At 35.2% G+C, this 24,256-nt stretch overlaps 1 protein-coding gene across 8 annotated transcripts in view; it reads left to right on the forward strand.

Annotated features, from left to right (window-relative positions):
- Positions 1-24,256, forward strand: part of TANC2 (tetratricopeptide repeat, ankyrin repeat and coiled-coil containing 2) — a 374,683-nt gene that overhangs the window by 226,556 nt on the left and 123,871 nt on the right. For all 8 annotated transcript variants that reach the window (XM_024130199.3, XM_028499426.2, XM_024130198.3 and 5 more), the window contains 2 exons: positions 2,266-2,452; positions 12,235-12,498. In XM_024130199.3, coding sequence (XP_023985967.1) covers positions 2,266-2,452; positions 12,235-12,498 — 451 coding nt within the window. The remainder of the gene's footprint in view (positions 1-2,265; positions 2,453-12,234; positions 12,499-24,256) is intronic.

A 24,256-nucleotide genomic window follows, 5' to 3' on the forward strand; every position in this document is an offset into this window, starting at 1 on the left:
CCCGGACCGGGGCACGAACCCGTGTCCCCCGCACCGGCAGGCGGGCCCTCAACCACTGCGCCACCAGGGAAGCCCTATTTTTAGTTTTATAAGGAACCTTCATACTGCTCTCCATAGCGGCTGTTATCAATTTACATTCCCACCAACAGTGCAAGGGGGTTCCCTTGTCTCCACACCCTCTCCAGCATTTATTGTTTGTAGATTTTTTGATGATGGCCATTCTGACTGGTGTGAGGTGATAACCTCATTGTAGTTTTGATTTGCATTTGAGAGAGCCTTTTTAGTTCTGTTAAACTAGTGGCAAAACTTCCAGTCTTCTACCAAAATAGAGAGATGTAGTCACTTGCGTACTTGAGACTGGGCCTCTTCACTGCTTTTAATCTTCTTGTTTTCAGCCCCATCCCTTGCCCCAGCCACTTGAGTTTTCTGGTTCCTGCAAATTCAGAGCTTTTCTATGGTTCTGGTGTACAAATTGGTTTGCTTCTTGATGACTTCCTTCTCTTCATGCTTAGTTTTCAGCTTTGCTTCATTTGAGCTTTCTCTATATTATATAGTTAGCTATCACTTCCATTTTCCAAAGCCTTGTTGATATCTTTTGTCTGCTGTCGTCCTCTTTTTCCTCTTTGTCCTTATAGATTCACACTTAAAAAAGAATTCTTTTATTGTCATTTTACTAGGATTGGAGAAGGAAGCAGAGATAAATGCATGGGTTCAATCTGCCATGCTTAACCAGAAGTTCCCCACGAAGTTATAAAAAGCAAAGTCACTTTGCATGTTTTTTTTTCCAACATTCACTTTATTATTATTTTTAAATTTATTTATTTTTTAGTTTTGGCTGTGTTGGGTCTTCATTGCTGCACACGGGCTCTTCTCTGGTTGTGGTGAGTGTGGGCTATTCTTTGTTGCGGTGCACAGGCTTCTCATTGCGGTGGCTTCTCTTGTTGCGGAGCACAGGCTCTAGGTGTTCGGGCTTCAGTAGTTGTGGCACATGGGCTCAGTAGTTGTGGCTCGCGGGGTCTAGAGTGCAGGCTCAGTACTTGTGGCGCATGGGCTTAGTTGCTCTGCGGCATGTGGGATCTTCCTGGACCAGGGCTCGAACCCGTGTCCCCTGCATTGGCAGGCGGATTCTTAACCACTGCACCACCAGGGAAGCCCACTTTGCGTGTCTGTTGTACTTGATTCCTGTACAAGCCATCTCACACCTGCTGTCCCATACCCTGCCTGCTTCCACAGTTCTCTTAGTTACTCTCCCTCACAGGCCTTTGAGTTTGTTGCTGCTTTACCAGGTGATATTTGGGGGTCCCGTTCAGCCTTTAAAGCCTGTCTTCACATTGCATCCCAGCTGTGTTTCACACCATGAGGATCTGGTGTTGACTGACGGGGTTTTTGCATCTATGTTCATCAGTGATATTGGCCTGTAGTTTTCTTTCTTTGTGACATCTTTGTCTGGTTTTGGTATCGGGGTAGGATAACATTTCTTGAGTGTTTGAAAAAACATAGACTTTCATTCATTATTTCATTAATTTATTTGGGTAGAAAGAACTAAAGAAAAACGAATTGTCATTAAATTAGGTAAACCAGGATATATTACCATCAGTCTTTTTAGTGATTATTCATTACTTCCCATCAAAAATGTGAAAAGGAGGTAACTTTAGGTGTAAGAATCACTCAGTGGTCTCAGTCTGTAATCAGTTTCTACAGAGAAATTATTTCATTTTGTATTAAATTAATATTGTTTGATCTATTTTATTTGACAAACTTTTAGATAAGGCATTTTCCCTGCATTCATTTATTGTCTCTGAGCAGCCACCTATGTATCAAAAAAAACCCCATTTATTTGCATTAAAAACTTTATTTTTATTTCTCCTTGGCTGCGGAGATATTTTTTTTCTATCCAAAGAAAATTATTAGCAAGAAAAAGTTCCAAGCCTTCAGAAAAATTTCAATTGAAAATAACAAGAAACTTTTGTGATTAATAAATTCCTCTATTAGTTCATAGCAGTGATAAAGACTACTTGTCACTGTGAGTTTCCTAGGCAGAAAAACAGGCCAGTCTCTGCTCATGTTAGATTTATCAAGTTTCACCTTAGTTATAGAACACAGAATGCTTTATCCTGGAAGGCAAAAACAAACAGAACCTAATAGATGTAAAAGTTGTGCACGTGGATTTTTTTCTTTTTCTTATCAAAGCATGTGTTGTACCATAAGATATATTTTACTTTAACAGCTGATCAGTTTATCTCATTTTTCATTTCAATTTTTCAGACCTCAGCAATCACCCAGAGGATAAGTCCCTGTTCCACCTTGACTAGCAGCACTGCCTCTCCACCAGCCAGTAGCCCCTGCTCCACTCTCCCGCAAGTCAGTACAAATGCAACTGCCAAGGATGGCAGCTATGGGGCTGTCACTAGTCCAACCTCCACCCTTGAAAGCAGAGATAGCGGTATCATTGGTAAGTTGGTTTTTATATTAATCATTAAAAAAGAAATCATTTTGTGTCTTTTTTTCTTTTTAAAATAATTACACAAGCTCAAGGTTTTCAAAAATTCTGCTTTTGAGTTACTGAGATGTATATGTAAAATGTGTCCTTTTCCTTTTAATGATACAGGAGAGAAACATAAATGGTAAACAAAATGAGAGGTATCCCTCCCTGCTTAACTAGTCCTTTAAAGATATTATCTGATAAAAGAAAAGATGAATAGGAAAAGTTCTTTCTACTTCTTGTAAATTCACATGCATCATCTGTCTACCAACAGAAGTGGTTCAGAAAAAGTTTATTCCTCACTGAACTAGTAGTTTCTTGGTGGTTCTCAGTTCTTCGTATTATTGCCTGTTGTATACTTGTTAAGGGGAGTCAGTCACGTGGAAATGAGCAAAGTTTTGGGAAAAGAAGAATCTGAAGACAAAGAAATGCAAAGAGAAGAAAAGAAGACTGAGCGCAGAATCTTAGGGCACGTTCAAATTGAGCAGGGGGTGAGAGGTGTGAGAATGAGCCAGTAGATACAGAAAAAGGGTAGTCAGACAGATAGGAGAAAAATTGGGGCAGTATAATGTTACCAGTGCCAAGGAAGATAAAAGTTTCAAGGAAGGGGTGAGGAGAGGCTGGTCAACAAATGACAGAAGCTGAAGAGGCTAGGAAAATGGAAACGATAAAGGAATAAAGACAATGAAATATTTTTTCCTCATTTGGCTTCCTTCTAAAGGTTATCAAATCAAAATATTTATTTGTTTAGATGTTATTGCAGATATTTTAATGCCGTGTCAACTAAGCATATCTCTAGTACTTAAATGAATATACATCAGCATGTGAATTTAAATAAATAATGAGTTGATAAAAAGAATATTTTTATAGCAAAGTTACAGGATACAAAATCAACATACAAAAACCAGTTGCATTTCTATACCCTAACAATGGATACAAAAAAAATAAAATTAAGAAAGCAATTCCATTACAGTAGCATCAAAAAGAATAAAATACTTAGGAATAAATTTAACCAAGGAGGCAAAAGGCATGTACACTAAACACTACAAAACATTGCTAAAGAAAATTTTAAAGACTTAAATAATTGGAAATGTATCCTGTGTTCATGGATTGGAAGACTGGTATTGTTAAAATGATAATATTTCTCAGAGCAATCTGCAGAATCATTGACATCCCTATCATAATCCCAACAATGTTCTTTGCAGAAATAGAAACACCCATTCTAAAATTCATGTGAAATATCAAAGGACCCCAAATAATCAAAACAGTTTTGAAAAAGGAGAACAAAGTTGGAGGACTCACATTTCCTGATTTTAAAACTTATTACAAAGCTCCTAAAAGGCAGGATTCATGTCTAATAATTTTATATACCCTCAGTATGTAACATAATAATTTCTAATTTGTGATTACTTTATATGAGAAGTCATTATGAAGATATTATTAAATAGCTAAATATTTTAACTAAATAAAATACATAGGTAGGTAAAATATGATGAAAATTGACCTCTTTTCCTAACCTCTGAAATAGTTTATAGAAAATTGGAATTACCTGTTTCTTGACTATTTAGTAGGACCTGCCATTAAAACATTTCGGACCTGTTATTTTCTTTATGTTGATTTTTTAAACTACTATTTCAGTGTATTTAATACTATAGGACTTAAAAATTTTTCTTTTTCTTCCTGTATCTGTTTTCCTTAGTAATGGTTTTTCTTTCAAATTTATTTGCAAAAACTTGTCCAAAATATTCTCTTATAATGACATCACTACCTACCCAGGAGCCCAAGCTAGAAAGCCAAGAGGAGAGTCCTTCCCACCTTCCTTCCCCCTGTATTTCTCATCCCTGTATTGTTTTTTCATCTTTCCTAGCATTGCCTTGATAGTCCACATTATCTTAGACCTAGATTAATACAAATCTAACTGTTCTCTCTGCGTTTTTTGCCTTGTCCTAAGTCTGTTTTTCACACAGCCACCAAAGTGAATTAACTGAAAAACAATTACTATTTTGATTCTGTTATCTATAAGATGAAGTGAACTACCTGAAAATCAAATCTGATCAGATCACTCCTTTGGCTCCCATTTACCTAGCAGATAAAGGCCAGGCTCTCCTGATCTGACCGCAGCCAGTTTCTCCAGCCTTCAAGCCCACTACTTTCGGCCTTGTATATGTTATCCTGGCAACTTTAGATTTTGTTGTTACCTGACACATTCATTTTTTCATCTCTATGCTTTTGCTCATATTGATCATTCTGCCTTGTAATCTCCTCTCTCCCTCTTAAATTTGACTAACTCCTACATATTTTTTAAGATTCACCTTGAGTATTCTGTCACCACTACTACCACCACCTCTCTTCACTTCTCCACTCCACCTCCTATCCAATACATATTATTATTCCGTGTTCCCAGTAATACCTGTGCATATCTGTATCATTACATTTAACACATGGTATTATAATTACTTTTGGAGCCTGCTTTTCACCATTAGACTGTTTCTTGTTAGCCAAAATTGTGTCTTACTCATCTGTATCTGTAGCACCTAGTCCAGTGACTGACATATGGTAGCATAGTAGGTGCTCAAAGGAAAGAAAGCTTAAGTGTGGAAGGATAGAGGATAAAGGACTGACCTGGCACTTTACTTTTTTGACAGGTGTTTAGAGTGTTTAGAGTGACCATTGGGTACAAGATGGAACTTTATTAAATTTTTAATAAATAATAGAGATTAGAATTCTCCATCGACTAATCTTATTCTCTTAAATTCTCTTTATGATTCATTTTGGCCCAGTGACTTTTATAATCCCAGCCAAACGTCTTCCTGGGTTCTTCTGTCGATCTTATTAGAGTGTCTGTAACTGCATATCATCTATTCTGCCATACATAAAAAAATAGCTTTAGAAATACATTCATCCAAGCAGAAGGCATGGTGCTGACAGATTGGATAAAATCCGTTTACAAGTAGTTACCTTTCAGAGTGGAAGCTTAACATGTCAGTGAGTGTTCAGAATAAATGTTCATAATGTTCTGAAAATTAAAAATGAGATCCTGCTTTGACTTACAGAGGACAGTGTTCCTCCTTTTTTTTTTCTGATAAATTTCCAAAATTGTGTTCCTTGTAAATATAAGTGCCTTTGTGGATAAGAGAGCTAATTTGAAGAACAATGAACTTCCATTCTTTAAACAGATTTACTTGCAAAATAATGAGAGAAGAAAGAGAATAATGTCTGTTCCTAAAATTACATAAGACTATAGAGTAGTTATCAAATTATATGTGAGCAGCTTATCTTGAGAAATGACTTGTTTCCCTTTAGTTTTTTTCACTGCAGTCTGATTTGGAAGAAAATTGTATATAGCGTAAGTAATAATAGTCAAAGATATTGTTATTACCTTGGAAGTCTCAAGGCTAGCATACCTTAACTGTTAAATATGTTTCAAGTATTTTCCCCGCTGATTATAGAAACATCTGCTTTTCCAAATTAAATATTGGTTATATTATTTCAAACAAAAACTTCCAAGATGGTCTGTTGTTTATTAGTGTTCCATATTTAAATCTTGCCCTGTCAGCGACAAGCACAAAAGTTATTAAATGTATTAACTTAAATTATCTATTTTTGATTTCTTTATATATCAGTCAGTTCAGTGTGAATTCCTTATGATTACCTTTTGTAATTATAGCAATCAGAATTTTAGTGATGCCTGCTGTATCACTTTTATAGCATGCCAAAATATGTAGAATTCTAGTTATAAGAATCAGAATACTAGAAATGCAGAGTTCCTGAATTTTTAAGTATTGTTAATGTAAAAAGTTCCTCTCTCAGATTCTAAAAGGTTGTAAATAACTGTAACTTCTTAGATTTTATGTGGTCTAGATTCACCCCAGATGTAATTTAATTTCTACCACAGAAAGCATTCTCTGTTCCAATCATAGCTTCCCTTTCCTCAAACTCACAACCTTTCTTAAATGTGTGGTAAAATATCACTGACATGATTGTCAGGTACTTACAATGTAATTTCATATTTGTTACTCTTTTATTTTATTGGTGTAACTTTAATGGTATAATGGTCTTATATATGTGCCTAGTTAGATACCACCAACTACATATAATCTCCTATCAGCTCCTATATAAGCTCCTATATAGCTTCAAGCAAAAATCTTGATAATCATAAACTCTGTGAGATATACATCATTTTTATATCCTGTTCCTTTTTCATGTTAAGTTTTAATAATGGGCTGTTTTGGTGTGGTGTTACATAGCAAAATGAATTTAAGCATGGATCCATTTAGGCATGTTTCTTGCCTTTTGTTTATCTGGAGATCACAGTTCCTTCCAGAAGGGTATAATTATTTTTAAATTTCTTTTTTTTTTAATTTATTTGTTTATTTTTTATTTTTGGCTACACTGGGTCTTCGTTGCTGCATGCGGGCTTTCTCTAGTTGCGGTGAGCGGGGGCTACTCTTAAGTGCAGTTTGTGGGCTTCATACTGCTGTGGCTTCTCTTGTTGCGGAGAACGGGCTCTAGGCGCGTGGGCTTCAGTAGTTGTGGCTCGTGGGCTCTAGAGCACAGGCTCAGTAGTTGTGGTGCACGGGCTTAGTTGCTCCGCGGCGTGTGGTTTCTTCCCGGACCAGGGATCAAACCTGTGTCCCCTGCATTGGCAGGCAGATTCTTAACCACTGTGCCTCCGGGGAAGTCCCAGAAAGGTATAATTCTTGAATTCCCTCTTTTAATCAAATCTCAGGATTTTTTTCTTTAGGTTTTGATTTATTGCCAAATTTGGTCTTATATCCTTTAGCCTTATATCACTTAACACCTAGGAAGATGAAACATCTACAGCTTTGCTCATTGTTCAGTGATTATGTTTTCCTAATATTTCACATTAGTAACTAAAAAGCAAAATCAGAAACTTCTAATGAAAGACCTTTGTTCCTTTAGTAACATATATTCCAGTAGGATGTTGTATGTTCTTTTTTTGATCCAAATTTTCACGTTTAAAAAATCACCTCCGTGAGTCATAAACTTGAACATTAGATAATTTGAGTTTTTTTTTTTTTATATTTTCTCCAATCTGTTTTCAGAAATGTGCAATTGTATCTTCACTGCTAAGTTTCTCCAGTTATTGTGCTAGTGACTCTGTCATCCTTCCCACCTTCTACTTACTTAGCACTAATAAATTTTTGGTAGCTGTAGCGTTACATTTATATGGCATGGCATATATGTTAAAGAAGTCTAGATACTGCCTATTAAATTGATCAAGGAGACCAAACAGAGCATTTCTCTTGCATAATTGACCTAACTAATATAACAATAATAGTAGTAACAACCATTGATTGAATACAAAGTATGAGGCGGGTACCATTACTTAATCCTTACAATCATCTTATAAGAAAATAGTTGTAAAGGTTTCACAGGATCAGATAATTGAAAGGGTACATAAGACTTCACAGAAAAATGCTTATGAAAACCTTTTAGTAAAGATACAGTACAGCATGCGAAAGAGAATGCCGGTGAGCACCGAGGATCCATTCCCAAGTGCAGCTCTCCAGGTTCTTTTTTTCTCTTTAACATCTTTGTTGGAGTATAATTGCTTTACATTGTTGTTAGTTGCTGCTGTATAACAAAGTGAGTCAGCTATACCTATACATATATCCCCATATCTCCTCCTCTTGCGTCTCCCTCCCACCCCCACATCCCACCACTCTAGGTGGACACAAAGCACTGAGCTGATCTCCCTGTGCTATGCGGCTGCTTCCCTCTAGCTATCTGTTTTACATTTGGTAGTGTATATGTGTCCATGCCACTCTCTCTCTTCGTCCCAGCTTACCTTCCCCCTCCCCGTGTCCTTAAGTCCATTCTCTACATCTGCGTCTTTATTCCTGTACTGCCCCTAGGTTCTTCAGAACCATTTTTTGGTTTTTTAGATTCCATATATATCCAGGTTCTTTCTTAATCAAATAGGATGTGCCTGTCCCCACAGTATAAATCACTGAGATTTGTATAAGGAATCTTGGTTTCAGAAGAGCTCCCCAGAAGTTTACAGTGAAGATTTTTATGCCCCTCTGGTAACATAGCTAAGCCAGGCTGTCCAAGTAGTCCGGGTGTAAGCTGTCAATAAACAACTAGACCTGGTTGCTACCAGGGGAGTTTCAAACTTTAAACAGCAAATTATAAATCATTGGTTATCCCAGTTGACCTTATCTTGGCTAAGAGTCAGTACCAGAGTTCCAGGCATCCCCAGAGATAAGTGTAGGGCTGGCCCAGTCTAGCTGTAAATTAACTCTGTCTTACATAATAGTATAGCAGTCTTTCTTAGACTTAGAAAACTGAGATTCAAAAATAATTGGTCCCAGATCACATAGATTTTAAGAGGCAAAGCTAAGATTCAAGTTCAGGTCTGTATAACTTCAAAACCCATGGTCCTAATTATTACAAAACAGTGCATAGTTCTAAAATAATTTTCTCTTAGAACAGCTGACCTAAAACTATTATCCAGCATTAAAAATTTAGTCTTTATCAACAAAAGCAAAGTAGTGAATCAAGATAAAAATTATTACTATCAGTTTTTTAAATATTTATTTGTTTATTTGGTTGTGTCAGGTCTTGGTTGCAGCAGGCAGGCTCCTTAGTTGTGGCTCACGGGCTTCTTAATTGTGGCTCGAGTGCTCCTTAGTTGCAGCACGTGGGTTCCTTAGTTGTGGCAGGCGGGCTCCTTAGTTGCAACATGCCTGTGGGATCTAGTTCCTGGATCAGGGATCAAACCCAGGCCCCCTACATTGGGAGCGTGGAATCTTAATGACAGTGACACCAGGGAAGTCCCTACCATCAGTTTTTAATTATTATAGATGACAAGCAAATGTGCTTGTACCCGTGTACACTTACAATGGGTGCATTTTATGGTATGTAGATTGTACCTCAATAAAACTTTTAAATATATGGAGCTAATTTTACTCACAGTGAGCCTGTTTATAAGCCTGTAATTCCTACTTCCTCACACTATCTTCCTGGCCTATATGGCAATATAAACAGAAATGCCATGTAAGCAGTTCTTTATTCTGAGGTAGCAATTTATTTTTCTATATCAAGGAAGGAAAATGGAGAAATTCTCAGAAAAATCTCTTTAGTTACTTACAATTCAACATTTCCCACTATTCTTTGTTTCACCTGGGAGTGACTAGGTCTATAGAATTAAAATGGAGATAGAATAGGTCTAGTGGAAAACAAATATGTATATATTTCAATGAGAGGCCATGTCTTCCTCTTCAACTCCACTCATAGAAACTTTGCACATAGGGGTGCTTAATTTATGTAGGCCAATATCTGACATATAGACTGCTTGGGCTTTAGACTTTTGAAACTTTTAGTAGCCACATGAATCAGAATATCATTGCATTCTCTGGTGCTTCATTCACATTGGTGACTTTAAGTTATATGATAAGTTCTCACTATAGAGGAATGATTGAGTAAAATAGGAGCATCCATAAAATTGACTAATATGCAGACATTAGCATGTTGTTATTAAAAATAGCATTTCATTTTGTGATTCTTCATTTTTTCTGTGTGTGGCCTCTTTTGCCACAGGATTGTCCTTTTTCTGGGATTAAGGATTTAGGACCTATCTTGTTCACCACTGTAGTCTGACACAGACTAGTTGCTCAATAAAATTTTACTGGCTAGATAAGTGAATGAAATAAACTAAAAGTCACCATATTCTGTGAAAAGCATCAATGAAGCAAAAATTTACAAAATTCCTAAATGGGAATGGTTAACCAGAGGATTTTACTTCTGGTATTTTATGTGAGTTGTCTGTTTTCACTCTTTCTGTGCCCCAGTGGTTCTAGACCATTGAGCATCCAATAAAAACTAATTTATTCATCCTCTCAACAAATATTTGTTGATCATATACTGTGTGCCAGGGACTAGATACATTTCTCTCTAGTGAAAAAGAGCAAGGGATACTTTGGGTTTGAAAAACAAGTGAACTATGTAATAACAGGTTTGGTTCATGCAGATAGTACAATTGTAGTGCAAAATGACGTCACTGCTCTTCTCACACTGGGAAGCTGGATGTCTTCCTTGTCTTTACTTTTAAATACCATGACCATAGAAGCCCTTCCTTATTATAAACATTATCATTTAAATGATAAAATAGGGTCCATAGGCCACTGAATAATTCTGTCTTTGTACCATGAATTAATTCAGAGTTTCTCAAATCTTTTCACCACCAATGAGACTTTCATAATTTTTATTGATAGACCCCGTATTTTTGAAAAAATTTTCAGCATCACTCTATTCATTATCCAGTAGTTTCTATCTCATTTTTAATTTATCAAATGTATATATACATATGATATATATATATATATGTATGATATGTATATATACATATATCTGCCAAAATTTCTGTTCAACATGAGATAACTAATGTTATCACCCTTGATATAATTGCAGCTAGGTTTATAGAAGCTTGATGTTTTAGGTAACTAGTCACCATATTATTACTTATAAATTATTTGAAAACATATTATTACTTACAAATTATTTGAAATATTGAAAATAGTGAAACCCATTACTACCTTCTCAGACCTTTAAAGGTGTCGTGTTCCAGTGTTTGGAGCCTAGTGAATGTGCTCAGGGTTTATCTGGAGAAAAGGGGTATATTTCTGGAATATATACTGGGGTAAGACCACACAGATACAAGTGAATCTCAGCCAGCTCTGATTTGGGACCTAAGGATAAAAACTGCTGGGACACACCACCAAAAAAAAAACATGAAAGGCAAAGGGTTAACTAACAGACACTTGACATGTAGACAAGTCCTCTGGGAAACAGAAGTTTTACATTCTCCAGCTTTCATTATACTGACCCTAGCAGCTGTGTGAACTCCAAGCTTCTAGCTAAGAATTAAAAGCCAGCTGAATCACCACATCTTTACACCAAACGAAATTATACTTCAGTCAAATTTTACAGAAAGAAAAATGTTTAAATATATTTTAAAGTAATAAGGCAATTTCCAGAAATTAGGAAAAGAAGCGTGCATCTGTTTAAAAAGAACGCACGCAGACACATACACACATAATATAAATTTACACCTACATATTATCACTGAACATATTTAGAAATTATACAGTATGCTACAGAATCCATAAAATCTCATTGGGGAAGGTGTAACATTGTGTTTGGTGGCAAAAAGGTTAGGATCCGTTGGGCTATTTATGACTGAAAGATAAATATATGAAATGAATTTTTAATTAAAAACAGAGGCCTTGTAGTGTTTCCTTATTTAGACACATTCTTTCTCCTATATTAGCGTCTACTTAGAGAATGTTTCTATATTTTCTAATTCTTTGTTTCATACAAAGGGGCAGGAAGGAAAAATATAGAATAAAAAGAGTATAAAGATCTTTTTGACACCTCTAGGGCTCTCCAGCAATCCATGAAAAGTATGTAAAATCCCTTTTGATGAAATTCTACAGTTTTTATTATTGATAGGCCCTATTTGTAGACACTTTAGCACTGATATATGAATTTGTTTAATTCATTCAAATAGAGTTGTTAAAAGTAAATCTTTGAGAGAGAACCTGTGTGAGAGAGTTATATTTTGGTTTCAATTGTTTAAACTTCATGATGGAGATGAAATCATCAGTAACTTTTTAAAAATAATGTTTCTGATATTGTCATTATCTAGTCTTGTATTTGGAGAGTAGTAAACAGATTAACCTCTAGGTTTGGTTTTCTTTTTTAATTCACTTTACTCTTTTCTTCAGCTACCTTGACAAGCTATTCTGAAAACATGGAACGCACAAAATACGTTGGGGAAAGCAGTAAAGAATTAGGATCTGGAGGAAACCTAAAGCCTTGGCAGTCTCAAAAATCCAGCATGGATTCCTGTTTATATCGAGTAGATGAAAACATGACGGCTTCCACCTATAGTCTGAATAAGATCCCAGAGAGGAATTTGGAAACAGTTTTATCACAGTCAGTACAGTCTATTCCTCTTTATCTTATGCCACGGCCAAATTCAGTAGCAGGTAAGTTTTATTTTTTTTAAATCACCATTTTACTGGCATATATATTGAAATGAAGATAAATTCTTCTCTCACAGTATTTAAATTTTCCATACATCTTCTTCAACTAAGCTTTTATGTTTGGGTAATATACATGTGTATATCTTTTTGAACCTGGGGGAAGGTTCGTGTTCCTTAAGTGATTGTTTAGTTCTGCTTCCAAAATATAAATATAAAATAGGGACTTCCCTTGCAGTCCAGTTGTTAAGACTTCGCCTACCAAAGCAGGGGCTGCAGGTTTGATCCCTGCTCAGGGAGCTAAGATCCCACATGCCTCCAGCCAAAAAACCAAAACATAGAACAGAAGCAATGTTGTAACAAATTCAATAAAGACTTAAAAAAAAAAAAAAAACAAAAGGTGCACATCAAAAAAAACCTTAAAAGAAAACCAAAATATAAATATAAAATAAAAACACATAAAATCAAAAAGAGAACCTATAAAGTATATTGTCAAACTGTTAAAAGTCTTTTCTCACATCAGAAGTCTTTCAAAGGATTTCAATTTGAGATTTTAGATTTTAAAATTTTAGTTTTGGGCTTCCCTGGTGGCGCAGTGGTTGAGAGTCCGCCTGCCGATGCAGGGGACACAGGTTCGTGCCCCGGTCCGGGAAGATCCCACATGCCGCGGAGCGGCTGGGCCCGTGAGCCGTGGCCGCTGAGCCTGCGCGTCCGGAGCCTGTGCTCCACAACGGGAGAGGCCACAGCAGTGAGAGGCCCGCATACCGAAAAAAAAAAAAAAAAAAAAAAAAAAAATTTAGTTTTAAAAAACATTATTTGGGAATTCCCTGGCGGGCCAGTGGTTAGGATTCTGAGCTTTTACTGCCAAGGGCCTGGGTTCGACCCCTGGTCAGGGAATTAAGATTGCACAAGGTGCGCTGTGCAGCCAAAATAAAAAATAAAAAACATTATTAAATTGAAGTATATTTCAGTAGAATTTATATTACCAGAAACATCACCTATAGTTTGAGAGAGTGACAGGCAGGCAAGAATTCAACTTCCCCATTCAAAGAGCTCAGTATTTTCACAATACACCGGCTATCTTACCATAATAGAATCATCAGGTACTTAACATTGCTAAAGAATAACTCAAACACCACTAGCAGTCTCACTCATAAGGGGATGATACAGATAATAAGTGGCTGGAATATGGAGCCATTATTCTTTAGCAGCTGTTCAGAACTACATCAAGAGATATTTTTAATACAGCTAAGTTGCTATTTAATAATTCAGACCAGGACTTGTGCAGAATAGTTGGGCATTCTGACATTTTCAAAATGCATCATCATCTGGACTCCGTCCATGCTACAAAGTCAAAGTTATGTTTGTCTTTCTTACTTGCCTGATGAGTGTCAGGATGGGTTTATCTCACTGACACAAGATAATAAAATACTTATTGTAGTCAAGAGCTCTTTCCAGATGTAATTATTTATGTTACGCAGATGATGGTGTGATGCTTCTTGCCTTTCCCATCTCCCTTCTGTACCTTTTCTAAACCATTACTCTTTGTTCCGTCCTCTGGAGACCATCAGCATCTGTCATCAGATGTGATTACGAGTAGCATGGCTCATCTGGAAGATCAGTAACTGCAGAAGATTTTAATATTAATTTTTCAAGATTATTCACTTTTATATAATGACAGAAAATTTTCTCTCCTGGGTTCTTTTAAATATGATGATCCCCAACCATGATATCATTTTTAGAATCCTAGAATGCTATAACTTATGAGAAATTGCTAGGTAAATTCAGTCTATCCAAAAGAGAAGCATTTAAATCCTTGCTTACATAAATATGGAAAATATAGCTACCAACCTTAATGGTACATCCCAATTTACTTCTTAACTAAGCTGCAGTGATTTCTAAGAGAATTCTGGCTCTGTTATTTGAGAAGAACACTGAGCACTTAGTAGGAAACAGAGGTATAAGCTTCTTTTGTTCTCTTTTTAGTTCACCGAAGAGATTATAAAATACTTTTCCCTTCTTGAGCATAAGTGTCTGTAAAGATTCATTATTTTACCCTATGCAAAAACTAACTTTAGGTTTTACAAAAAGTTGTACAGGACTAATTAGACAGGTATGATTCATCCCTCACTGTCTCCAAAGGTTTCTAACACTGTTGCTTTCCAGAAATTGGCATAAGGCAGCTGTCAGACGCATCAATAAGTTATCAGACATTTCTCTAACTAATAGATATTGAAGAAATTGACTGTATAGAACCCAGGTTTCTATACCAGGTATTTTAATCACTGGATTAAAATATAATTTGAAATATGTTTTTTAAAAAACTTTAAAAAGCAAGCAGTATTTTATCAGGTGAAGAGTACATTCTTCCATTATATGGATTGTAAGATGTTTGTCTATTTAGAATTTTATCTTGTAAGCGCTGTTATTCTAGTTACTTAATAAAATCTTTTAAATTGTGGTCAACTTTTAGGGAATTATCATTCAATCTGTGAATTTTTCAGACTTCTTAACTACCTCTCATGGTATATTTTTTGCAAACTGCCATTTAGCAACTTTACTGTTTGTAGTCGTCAGCGTACTTGTGGCTACAGTTGTACTTCAGTAACTTTTTGCGTATCCATTGGAACAGTGACTGAAGCAAATATTAAGATTTTTCTGGAGAATTACAGGAGGGAATTCTAATTGACATCCATTGTTGTTGTTTTGGTAACCTACTCGGCTACAGTGTGATAAATGCTATAATACAGTAATTTATAAAGTACCATAGGAACACAGAGAAGGAAGCATCTAAGTGCAAAGGGGAGAGTAGGGTAGAGAAGAACAGAAAACATCACAGAGAAGGACAAATAAGAATTCACTAGAAGGACTAAGAGAAGAAAGAGGAAGGAGGCACCAAGAAGTTAAAGAACTTGGCATATAATTGGTATTTCTGCATGACTAGGACCTGGGGTATATGGAAGGAATGGTAGAAAATGATGTTGAAAGGGATGCCAAGGACCTTATGCACTCCGATGTTATGTTGGGTTTACTTTGTTGATAGTGAGTTTAAACAGGAGCCATATTATCACGTTTGCAGTTCAAAAGAATGACTGTACGTATCCATCCCTTATAAGATAGACTGAAGGGCAAAAGCCTGGAGTTAGAGAAAGTAGTTAAAAGCTTCTGGTATTGTGCAAAATTATAGTGAATTGAATTGCCAGGTTATATCAATAGAGTTGAGAGAGTGGCTTGAAAGATCTTCTTCTTTTTTACCTTAAATTAAAAAATAACACTTATTAGATTTTTTAATACAGAGAGATATAAAGAAGAAAACAAAACAAAAAATGAGCTATAATCTCCTTGCCCAGTGGTTCCTGCTGACATATTCTAGAAATTAAAGATTCATATATATTACGTAATATATATAAAATAAAAATTCAAATTCAAACACAAAAGGAAAAGCCACTTTCCCCTCTCTTCTTAGTAAAACATTAATATTATGATTCTTTAAAAAATATATATTATACATATAATATTCATATTATATATGTAATATATATTATATAGCTACATGTGATTATAATATATGTAAGAGACATGTGAGGTCAAAAATCAATAAGATTTATACAAGAGAAATGAAAGCATATGTTCTTACCCAGATTTACACAAATCATAGCAGCTTTATTTGTAATGGCCACAAATTGTCAGTATCCCAAATGCCCATCAACAGGTGAATGGATAAACAAATTAAGCATATCTTTACAGTGAATACTACCCAGCAATAAAAAGAATGAACTGATACTGCAACAACACGTATGAATCTCAAAATAGTTAATGCTGAGTGAAAGAAGCCAGATTTTTTAAAAGTACATACTATATGATTACATTTATATAAAATCCTAGAAAATGCAAACTAGTCTATAGGCACAGAGGGTCTGTCTTGCAATACAACCATCTGCACGTGCAAGTTTCACTGAGCCCGCTTTGTATTACCCTGTGGGAATTGGGGCTCATAACTGACACAATGTTGATACCCTGGCTACTGTTACCCCTCTGAGTAATAAACTGTCTTTCATCTATGACCGAGATGTCTCATGTCTTCTTCCTCAAGCATCCAGACTTGTTAGCATACAAGTAGGATAAAATATCAGATCCTTCACAGTTCTTGACAATGAAATACCATTATACCCATACCTAAAAAAATTAAAAGGAATGGCAATGCCAAGTGTTCGTGAGGATGTGATGCAATTGGAATTGTCATACATTGCTGATGGGGGTATATTAATAAATTGGCATTGCCACTTTGTAAAGCTGCTTGGCAAGATCTGTTAAAGGTGTATAAAGCTATATGTGCATGTTACCTAAAACCTAGCGATTCCACTCCTGCATAGACTAGCCATCAAAAATAAGTCCTTGGCTTCCCTGGTGGCGCAGTGGTTGAGAGTCCGCCTGCCAATGCAGGGGATGCGAGTTCGCGCCCTGGTCCGGGAAGATCCCACATGTCGCGAAGCGGCTGGGCCCGTGAGCCATGGCCGCTGAGCCTGCACGTCCAGAGCCTGTGCTCCGCAACGGGAGAGGCCACAACAGTGAGAGGCCCGCATACTGCAAAATAAATAAATAAATAAATAAGTCCTTATATTCACCAAAAGACAAATATAAGAATGTTCATATCAGTTTTAGTTATAATACCCAAAAGCTGAAATTAATCCACATGTCCATCAACAGTCTCGATGAATTGTGTACAACAATGAAAAAGAACGTACTACTGCTATAGACAACATCATGGAGAGTGCATACTATATGAAGTATGTGTATTTATATAAAGTTCAGAAAAACAGACAAAAGTATGGCACTTCTGTGGTGAAGAACTAAAGTAGTGGTTACCTTTGGTGGGAATATCAATTAAGGGAGCCTTCTATATCTTGATCTGAATGGTGGTTGCATGGGTGTATACATAGATAAAAATTTATTGAGCTAAATACTTAAGATTTATGTACACTATGTATATAAATTATATCTCAACTTAAAATACATATAAAGTATATATTTAAGCTCTTGTCTTTCTAAAAGGGTTTTCCTTTGTCTTTGGTTTAGAAATAGCAGTCCTAGGTGACATCACTAGATCTTTGAAGAAATACCTATTTTTAGTGTTGATTAAAAATATCCAAATAACTTCAAGAACTGGATGATTCACTTAAGGTGTATCAGAAGTTTGTTCCTTTTTCTTGCAAATAGTATTCCATTGTACGTCTATACCTCATTTTATCTGTCCATTCACCAAGTTGATGGACATTGAGGTTGTCTTACCTCTTATTATCGTTATTCTAGCAGATGTGAAATGCTGTCTTGTGGTTTTAATTTATATTTTCCTAGTGACTAATGATGTTGAGCTTATTTTGTGTGCTTATTAGCTATTCATATATCTTCTCTGGTGAAATACCTATTTTTTACGGGCTGTCTGTCTTCCTATTATTGAGTTGTAAGAATTTGTTGTATATTTTGTATACAAATCCTTATCAGAGATGTGTTTGTAAAATATTTTCTCCCAGTCTGTTGCTTATCTTTTTGTTTTCTTATTGATGTATTTTGAAACACAAAATTTTTTTTAATTTTTATTCCTTTATTGACGTATACTTGATTTACAATGTTTCAGGTGTACAGCAAGGTGTTTCAGTTATACATATATATTTGTATGTATTCTCTTTCAGTTTCTTTTCCATTATAGGTTATTACAAAATATTGAATACAGTACCCTGTAGGTCCTTGTTGGTTATCTATTTTATATAAAGTAGCGTGTATCTGTTTATCCCAAATTCCAGATTTTTCCCTCCCCCCTCCCTTTCCCCTTTGGTAACCATAAGTTTGTTTTCTATGTCTATAAGTCTGTTTCTGTTTTGTAAATGAGTTCATTTGTATTGTTTTATAGATTCCCCATACAAGTGGTATCATATATTTGTCTTTCTCTGTCTGACTTCACTTAGTATGATAATATCTAGGTCCTTCCATATTGCTGCAAATGACACTATTTTATTCTTTTTTATGGCTAAGTAATATTCCATTGTATATATATATACCACATCTTCTTTATCCATTCATCTGAAACACAGAAAATTTGATGACATCAATTTATCAGATTTTTCTTCTGTGGACCATGCTTTTGGTGCCATTTTTAAAATATCATTTTAACAGAAGGTAAAACTGTTTATATCAAGTATTATAAAACACTGATTTTTCTTTGTTATTGGAGTTTATTTTAACTCAAGTACTGAAAAATACTTCCTTACATACTTAAATGCTTTCTTCCTTCTTCTTTTCCTTCTACCCTCCCTCATGTTAAAACATAAATAAAAGGGATAATATTAGTCTAAATTGTTATTCTGATAAACCTTAATTATTGATTAGTTTTTCATCTGTCACAGTGGTCATCTCATAACACTGGCCTTTCTGGCTAGCAGAGATTTTTCAGATTCTTAAGCAGTACTGATCATGCTTCTTCAACAGATCTGTCCTGGAGAATAGGATTTTATACTGTTGGAGGAGCACTTAACTATGTTGAACAAAATACTTCATCAGAGAATTATTTCTTGTCAATGTTGAATGTAATACAAACAGACCTGCTATTGCCTACAGGGCAAGTCATAGGTCAAGGAGTAGTTTGTATGGTAAACCATGTATCTGTATCTGTAACCATGTTCTGTATCTGGAAACCATGGTTTCAGATCCTCACACAGAGGCAGGAAAGTAAACCAAATGACTCAATTATTTTCAAAACTTAACAGATTATAGGTTGAAAGTGTTTCCAGAATGTAGAAAGACAAAATTACTTTCACCTGCTAACTGTATAATGTGTGTAAATATTTGATAAGACCACAGTCTCTAGTAGCTTAAGTGATTAGATACCTAAATCAGTTTTTAAAGTAAATTGTATTAGCTCAGGAGGGTCCTCTCTTCTCATTTTAGCTCTAGATATATATGTTTTCCTTTACTTTCTAATGTACGTAGAAGTGGTTCCCGAAGCTGGGGGAAGATCAAATACTCAAATCTCCTTGGTGAACAAGAATGATTGAGGATTTCAAATATGAGATGAGTTTGAAATAGGGAAAAAAGTCAGTATATTTTACTTATTAAATTGTTCTAAGCATATGAACGGGGTTGGGGGGTGATGAATGCCAATAATAAAAGGCTTTGTTCAAACTCAGCTTTTAAATTTCCTTCTTTTTTAAACTTTATCTCAGTATGAGTGATATAATTATTTATTTTAGAGACCAGTTAATGTTGAATAATGATATGAAAATACCATTTTCATCACATTTTTTAAAACATAGGGGATTATTTAATTGGTCCTTGCTGTGTTATAGATTTCTCCCCACCTGGGGAAGAGAAGCATCGTCCTTAGCTTGAGCTTTGTGGCATCTTTACAAGACCACATTTGTCACAACCAGGAATTTGTCAAAGAATTATATGAGGCTGATGCTGGATTGAACTCTATAGAGTAAAACTATCTATGTTATTCCATAATTCTTGATTTTAAAGGGAATTGGAAAGGATGTGTGGCTTTTATAACACTTTTATTTTCAGGGAATGGAGTCAGCACATATAAAATGTTTATGGTGATTTATTTTTTAAAATATTGTCTGAGATTTTAACTCACTACAATGTATTGAAGTAACATATGGAATGAAATTTTTTTAACAACCATGTACTTTTTATTGATTACTAAAATAGGTCTGATTGAATAAATATATTGGTCAGATTTAGCTATATACCTTTAGCAACATAAAGATTCTTAAACAAGTGAAGTCTAAAGTTAATGTACCAATTAAAAGCTCCATATACCACAAATGAAAACAGTACTATTTACTGAAAACATAAAAACTTTTATCTTGAATGATGAAGTGATTATAGGTGAGTTTTGTCAGTCTAGCATTAAAGGTTGGGTTTTTCCTGGAGCAGCTCAGTTTTCTGAATATAAATTTAGAAGTTTATGCACCTTTAAATTAAAATTATAAAATATAAAAAAATAAAAACTGTCTTTTATTGTTTTCAAAATGTAAATCACTGTTGCATGTTTTTAAGCCTTTTATGTTGGAAGGAAGCAGAGAAACCTTGTGGACTTGTGGTTGCATGGCAGAAATTATCAGAGTAGGCTGTCTGTGGTCATCCTTGATGCCTTAAAATGAGATTGGCAATGAATTGGAGGGATATGGGAAGCAGGAAATGTTCGCTTACAACAGCTGTCCTCAGTGCTTTGTGTGAAAATGAAGAGTCTATCAGGGAAACATGCAAACAACAGAAGTCAGTTAAAATATAAACTCTCACCATCTGCTTCTTAATGTTTGGAACTGCACATTTTCCTTAGAGAAGGATCTTAAGAATCAGGTAAATGCAAAATGGGAATCCTGGGGGATTTAAATGAATCCAATCGGAAACTGTAATAAAGATTTTACCAAAAAAAATAAAATCAGAAATGGGCTTTTCTGCAGTCAGAATGTTGGCTTTATGAATCAAGGGTGTAAGAACAGCAGAGTGGCTTCTTGCCCAGGCTGTAGCAAACATAAAGTGTCATTCCAGGCTCCCTGCTCAGGTCAGCCAGAATGGCAGTTGTGCTACTAAAATCGGTTTTCATTAGTGGCAACTGATATAAGAAGAAACAATTTAAACTGATTCCAAACTGTAATACAGAGCTGCCTCTGGAATGTTTGTACCAAATGTCATCTGCTGGATTTCTTCCTGCCCACTTGTGTATTAAATTCAAAAAATATGTCAGTTAAATGTTCTGTAAATGAGTCAGCTGTTCCAATCTGATGAAATCTCAGAAAAATATATGCTCCCTTTTTCCACTTCCCTCTTCCTTCTCTGAAAACAAGGATTTTTAATGACATAGATTTTATGGGCTTACTTTTTTAAAGCATTTTCTTTTTACATAAAACTTTTTATTGTTGATTTGTTTTTCCTATTTCATCAGTTCACTTCAACTTACCTGATTAATTCTTATATTTGTATCTAGAAAGTGTTCATTAAATATTATAGTATTGATTTAATTTGACAGAATTATCTCAAAAAAATTGCCAGGACAATTTCACAGTAAGAGTAGCACTACAAGGTGGGAATATATGTGTCGCTATAGATCTATCAATGGTGTTTGTATGGGATGATGATGTACAAGGCGTTGTTGTTACAGCCACCTCCTTCATCCTTAGCTTTCAGATAACCCAGTGAGACAAAACCTAATTTGTTATGCATTGATTGTTTAAATATAGGCAAAACACAATGTGTATGTTAAATACAATTATTTAGTCATTAGAATAGCACTTATTGAACATATGCTATATATGCCAGGCACTCTTCTAAGCACTTGAGAATCATCAATAAACAAAACAAAGATTCTCACCCTCGTGGAACTTACATTCTCACCAGGGAAAGTAAAATAAACAGAATAAAAAAGTAATTTATATAGTATTCAATACAATAGAAAGTGATATGTGTTATAGAAAAAAGTAAAGGATCAGCAGTACCTGAAGAAAGATTTTATGAACATCATTGGAGCCAAGCATATTACCATAGTGATGTCTGTTAAACATTAAGCAGAGCAGTGAGGAAGATGAGGATAGAGCCAGACAGATTTCTAAATCTAAGTAGGACTAGCCTGGAATTTAGTTCTGTATTGAGCATTACGTGCAGGGCACTCTGATTTACTCTGAAGGAATGTAGTTATCAAAGGTGAATCAGATATTTCCTAGTTGCCCTCAAGAACCTACCATAATGTAGTAAGGGAAGACAGACATGTAAACAGTTAGCCGAATAACACAAGTTCTAATTAGCCATATATGTATGTGGTTGCTGAAAGGGAGAAGTAATTAATTCTGACTGGGGGATCTATCAGGAAAGCAGAAAAAGTGTAGCCTGAGCAAATTTTGATGATGAGTGAGATGTTTGACAAAGTATGACATAGACTTTTTCTCAGAAATTGGCTTGCAAATGGAAAAGATTCATGTGACTACGCCAGAGAGTACAACTACATACAATTAGTGAAACAAAGGCCACAGCACAGCACATAGAATTTCAGATCTCCGGGCTGATCTTTCCAATATTTGTCTGCTAAGTCTTTAAATACTGTATTTTTTTTTTTTTTTTTTTTTTTTTTTTTTTTTGCGGTACGCGGGCCTCTCACCGCCGAGGCCTCTCCCGTCGCAGAGCACAGGCTCCGGACGCGCAGGCCCAGCGCCCACGGCCCATGGGCCCAGCCGCTCCGCGGAATGCGGGATCCTCCCGGACCGGGGCACGAACCCGCGTCCCCCGCATCGGCAGGCGGACTCCCAACCACTGCGCCACCAGGGAAGCCCTAAATACTGTATTTGAAGGGACAAGAATTTTGAAAATGATGAAGCAGAAAGAAACTGAAAATAAACTAAGGAAAACAATTTAATAAGGAAAAGAGGCAGTAAAGAAATTATTTTGGATGATTTGATAAAATAGTGATAGATTCAGAGATCAGAGAAAAAGATATTATTGCCAAAATAAGAAAAAGAATGAATGTTTTAAGAGACTTAGGTAACACTAACCATAACTCAGTTGCAGTCCAGAATAAAGCAGTAGTTCCCCATTGGCTGGTTCAGAGCCATAGTGCTTGATATTGAATATCTCTGCTTTTCCTTAGTTCAATTTGCCTGTGAGTATTTGGACTTGTAAAGGAATGAACTGTTTTTCAGTTCGGTTATTGCAATATTTTTTCTTTTTCTTCTAATGTTATTTGTCTGAATTGAGAAATGTGCTGATTCCAAAATATATTTTACTACATTTCTTGGCTTTGTGAAAAAAAGCAATAGAACAACTGGTGTTCATTTTTCTAGAGATTACTATGGTAAAGCTTAGTTTAGTAAAACTTGTTAAGTTCACAGTAAACATTTACATTTTATAAAAGCTGTCAGTAGCTCTTCATTTAATATAAGAAGTTGAACATGTGAAATGAAGGCTGTGCCAGAAGATTTTTTTAATACAAAGTAATTAAAATGGATTATGTAACTGTTATTTAATTTAAATCTATACTCCAAGTATAGATCTCCCATAGTTTAATCTTTAAAAGATTCATAGATGGATATAACGTATAAAAAGGAAAGACTTTAGGCTTCTTTTTTTAACAAAGCTTTTTGCTCCACTTCATGTGTATTTCTATATCATTCTGCCTACTGTTAATGAAATATATATTCTCTTTTTATTAAAACATATCAAACCATCTTAGTGTGTTAGCATATAGAACCATTTTAGTAAAAGTACCCTGCTAGAACCTTGCTTTAAAATCATATAATGTACCATTAATATTGCCATAATGATAACCAGAAATTTCTATCACTCATCCAGCTGTTACAGTTTTTATTTGAATTTTGTTTTAATGTGAATAAAAGAAAATAAAAAATTCTCATTGTCATTGGTCTTTTCATATTACTCTTCAGTTTTTCAGCTTAAAAAGTACCTTATAAGTATTTTTCTTATTAAAAAATAACAAATTTGGACTTTTGTTCTTTGTTTCTTACTGCAGAAAATTTTGAAGTGCAGAGATTTATTAGTCTGTGACATGCAGGGCACCTTACTATGCATTGGCAAGGCCTTTACTGCCCAAGTTTGATCACTGCTCTTTGAAGCCATAAAAAACAGAGAAGTGAGGGGAAAGTGACAAAGATGAAGAAGGAATGAAAAATAAGCCTTTTAAGAAAGAATTAGATTTGTTTAGGTTTAAAAGGAGAGGAGGGTACAATGCAAATAGTGCTCACTGGATTGAGAGTTA

The sequence above is a fragment of the Physeter macrocephalus genome, chromosome 14 (genome assembly GCF_002837175.3).
Source record: "Physeter macrocephalus isolate SW-GA chromosome 14, ASM283717v5, whole genome shotgun sequence".
Classification (NCBI taxonomy): Eukaryota; Metazoa; Chordata; class Mammalia; order Artiodactyla; family Physeteridae; genus Physeter; species Physeter macrocephalus.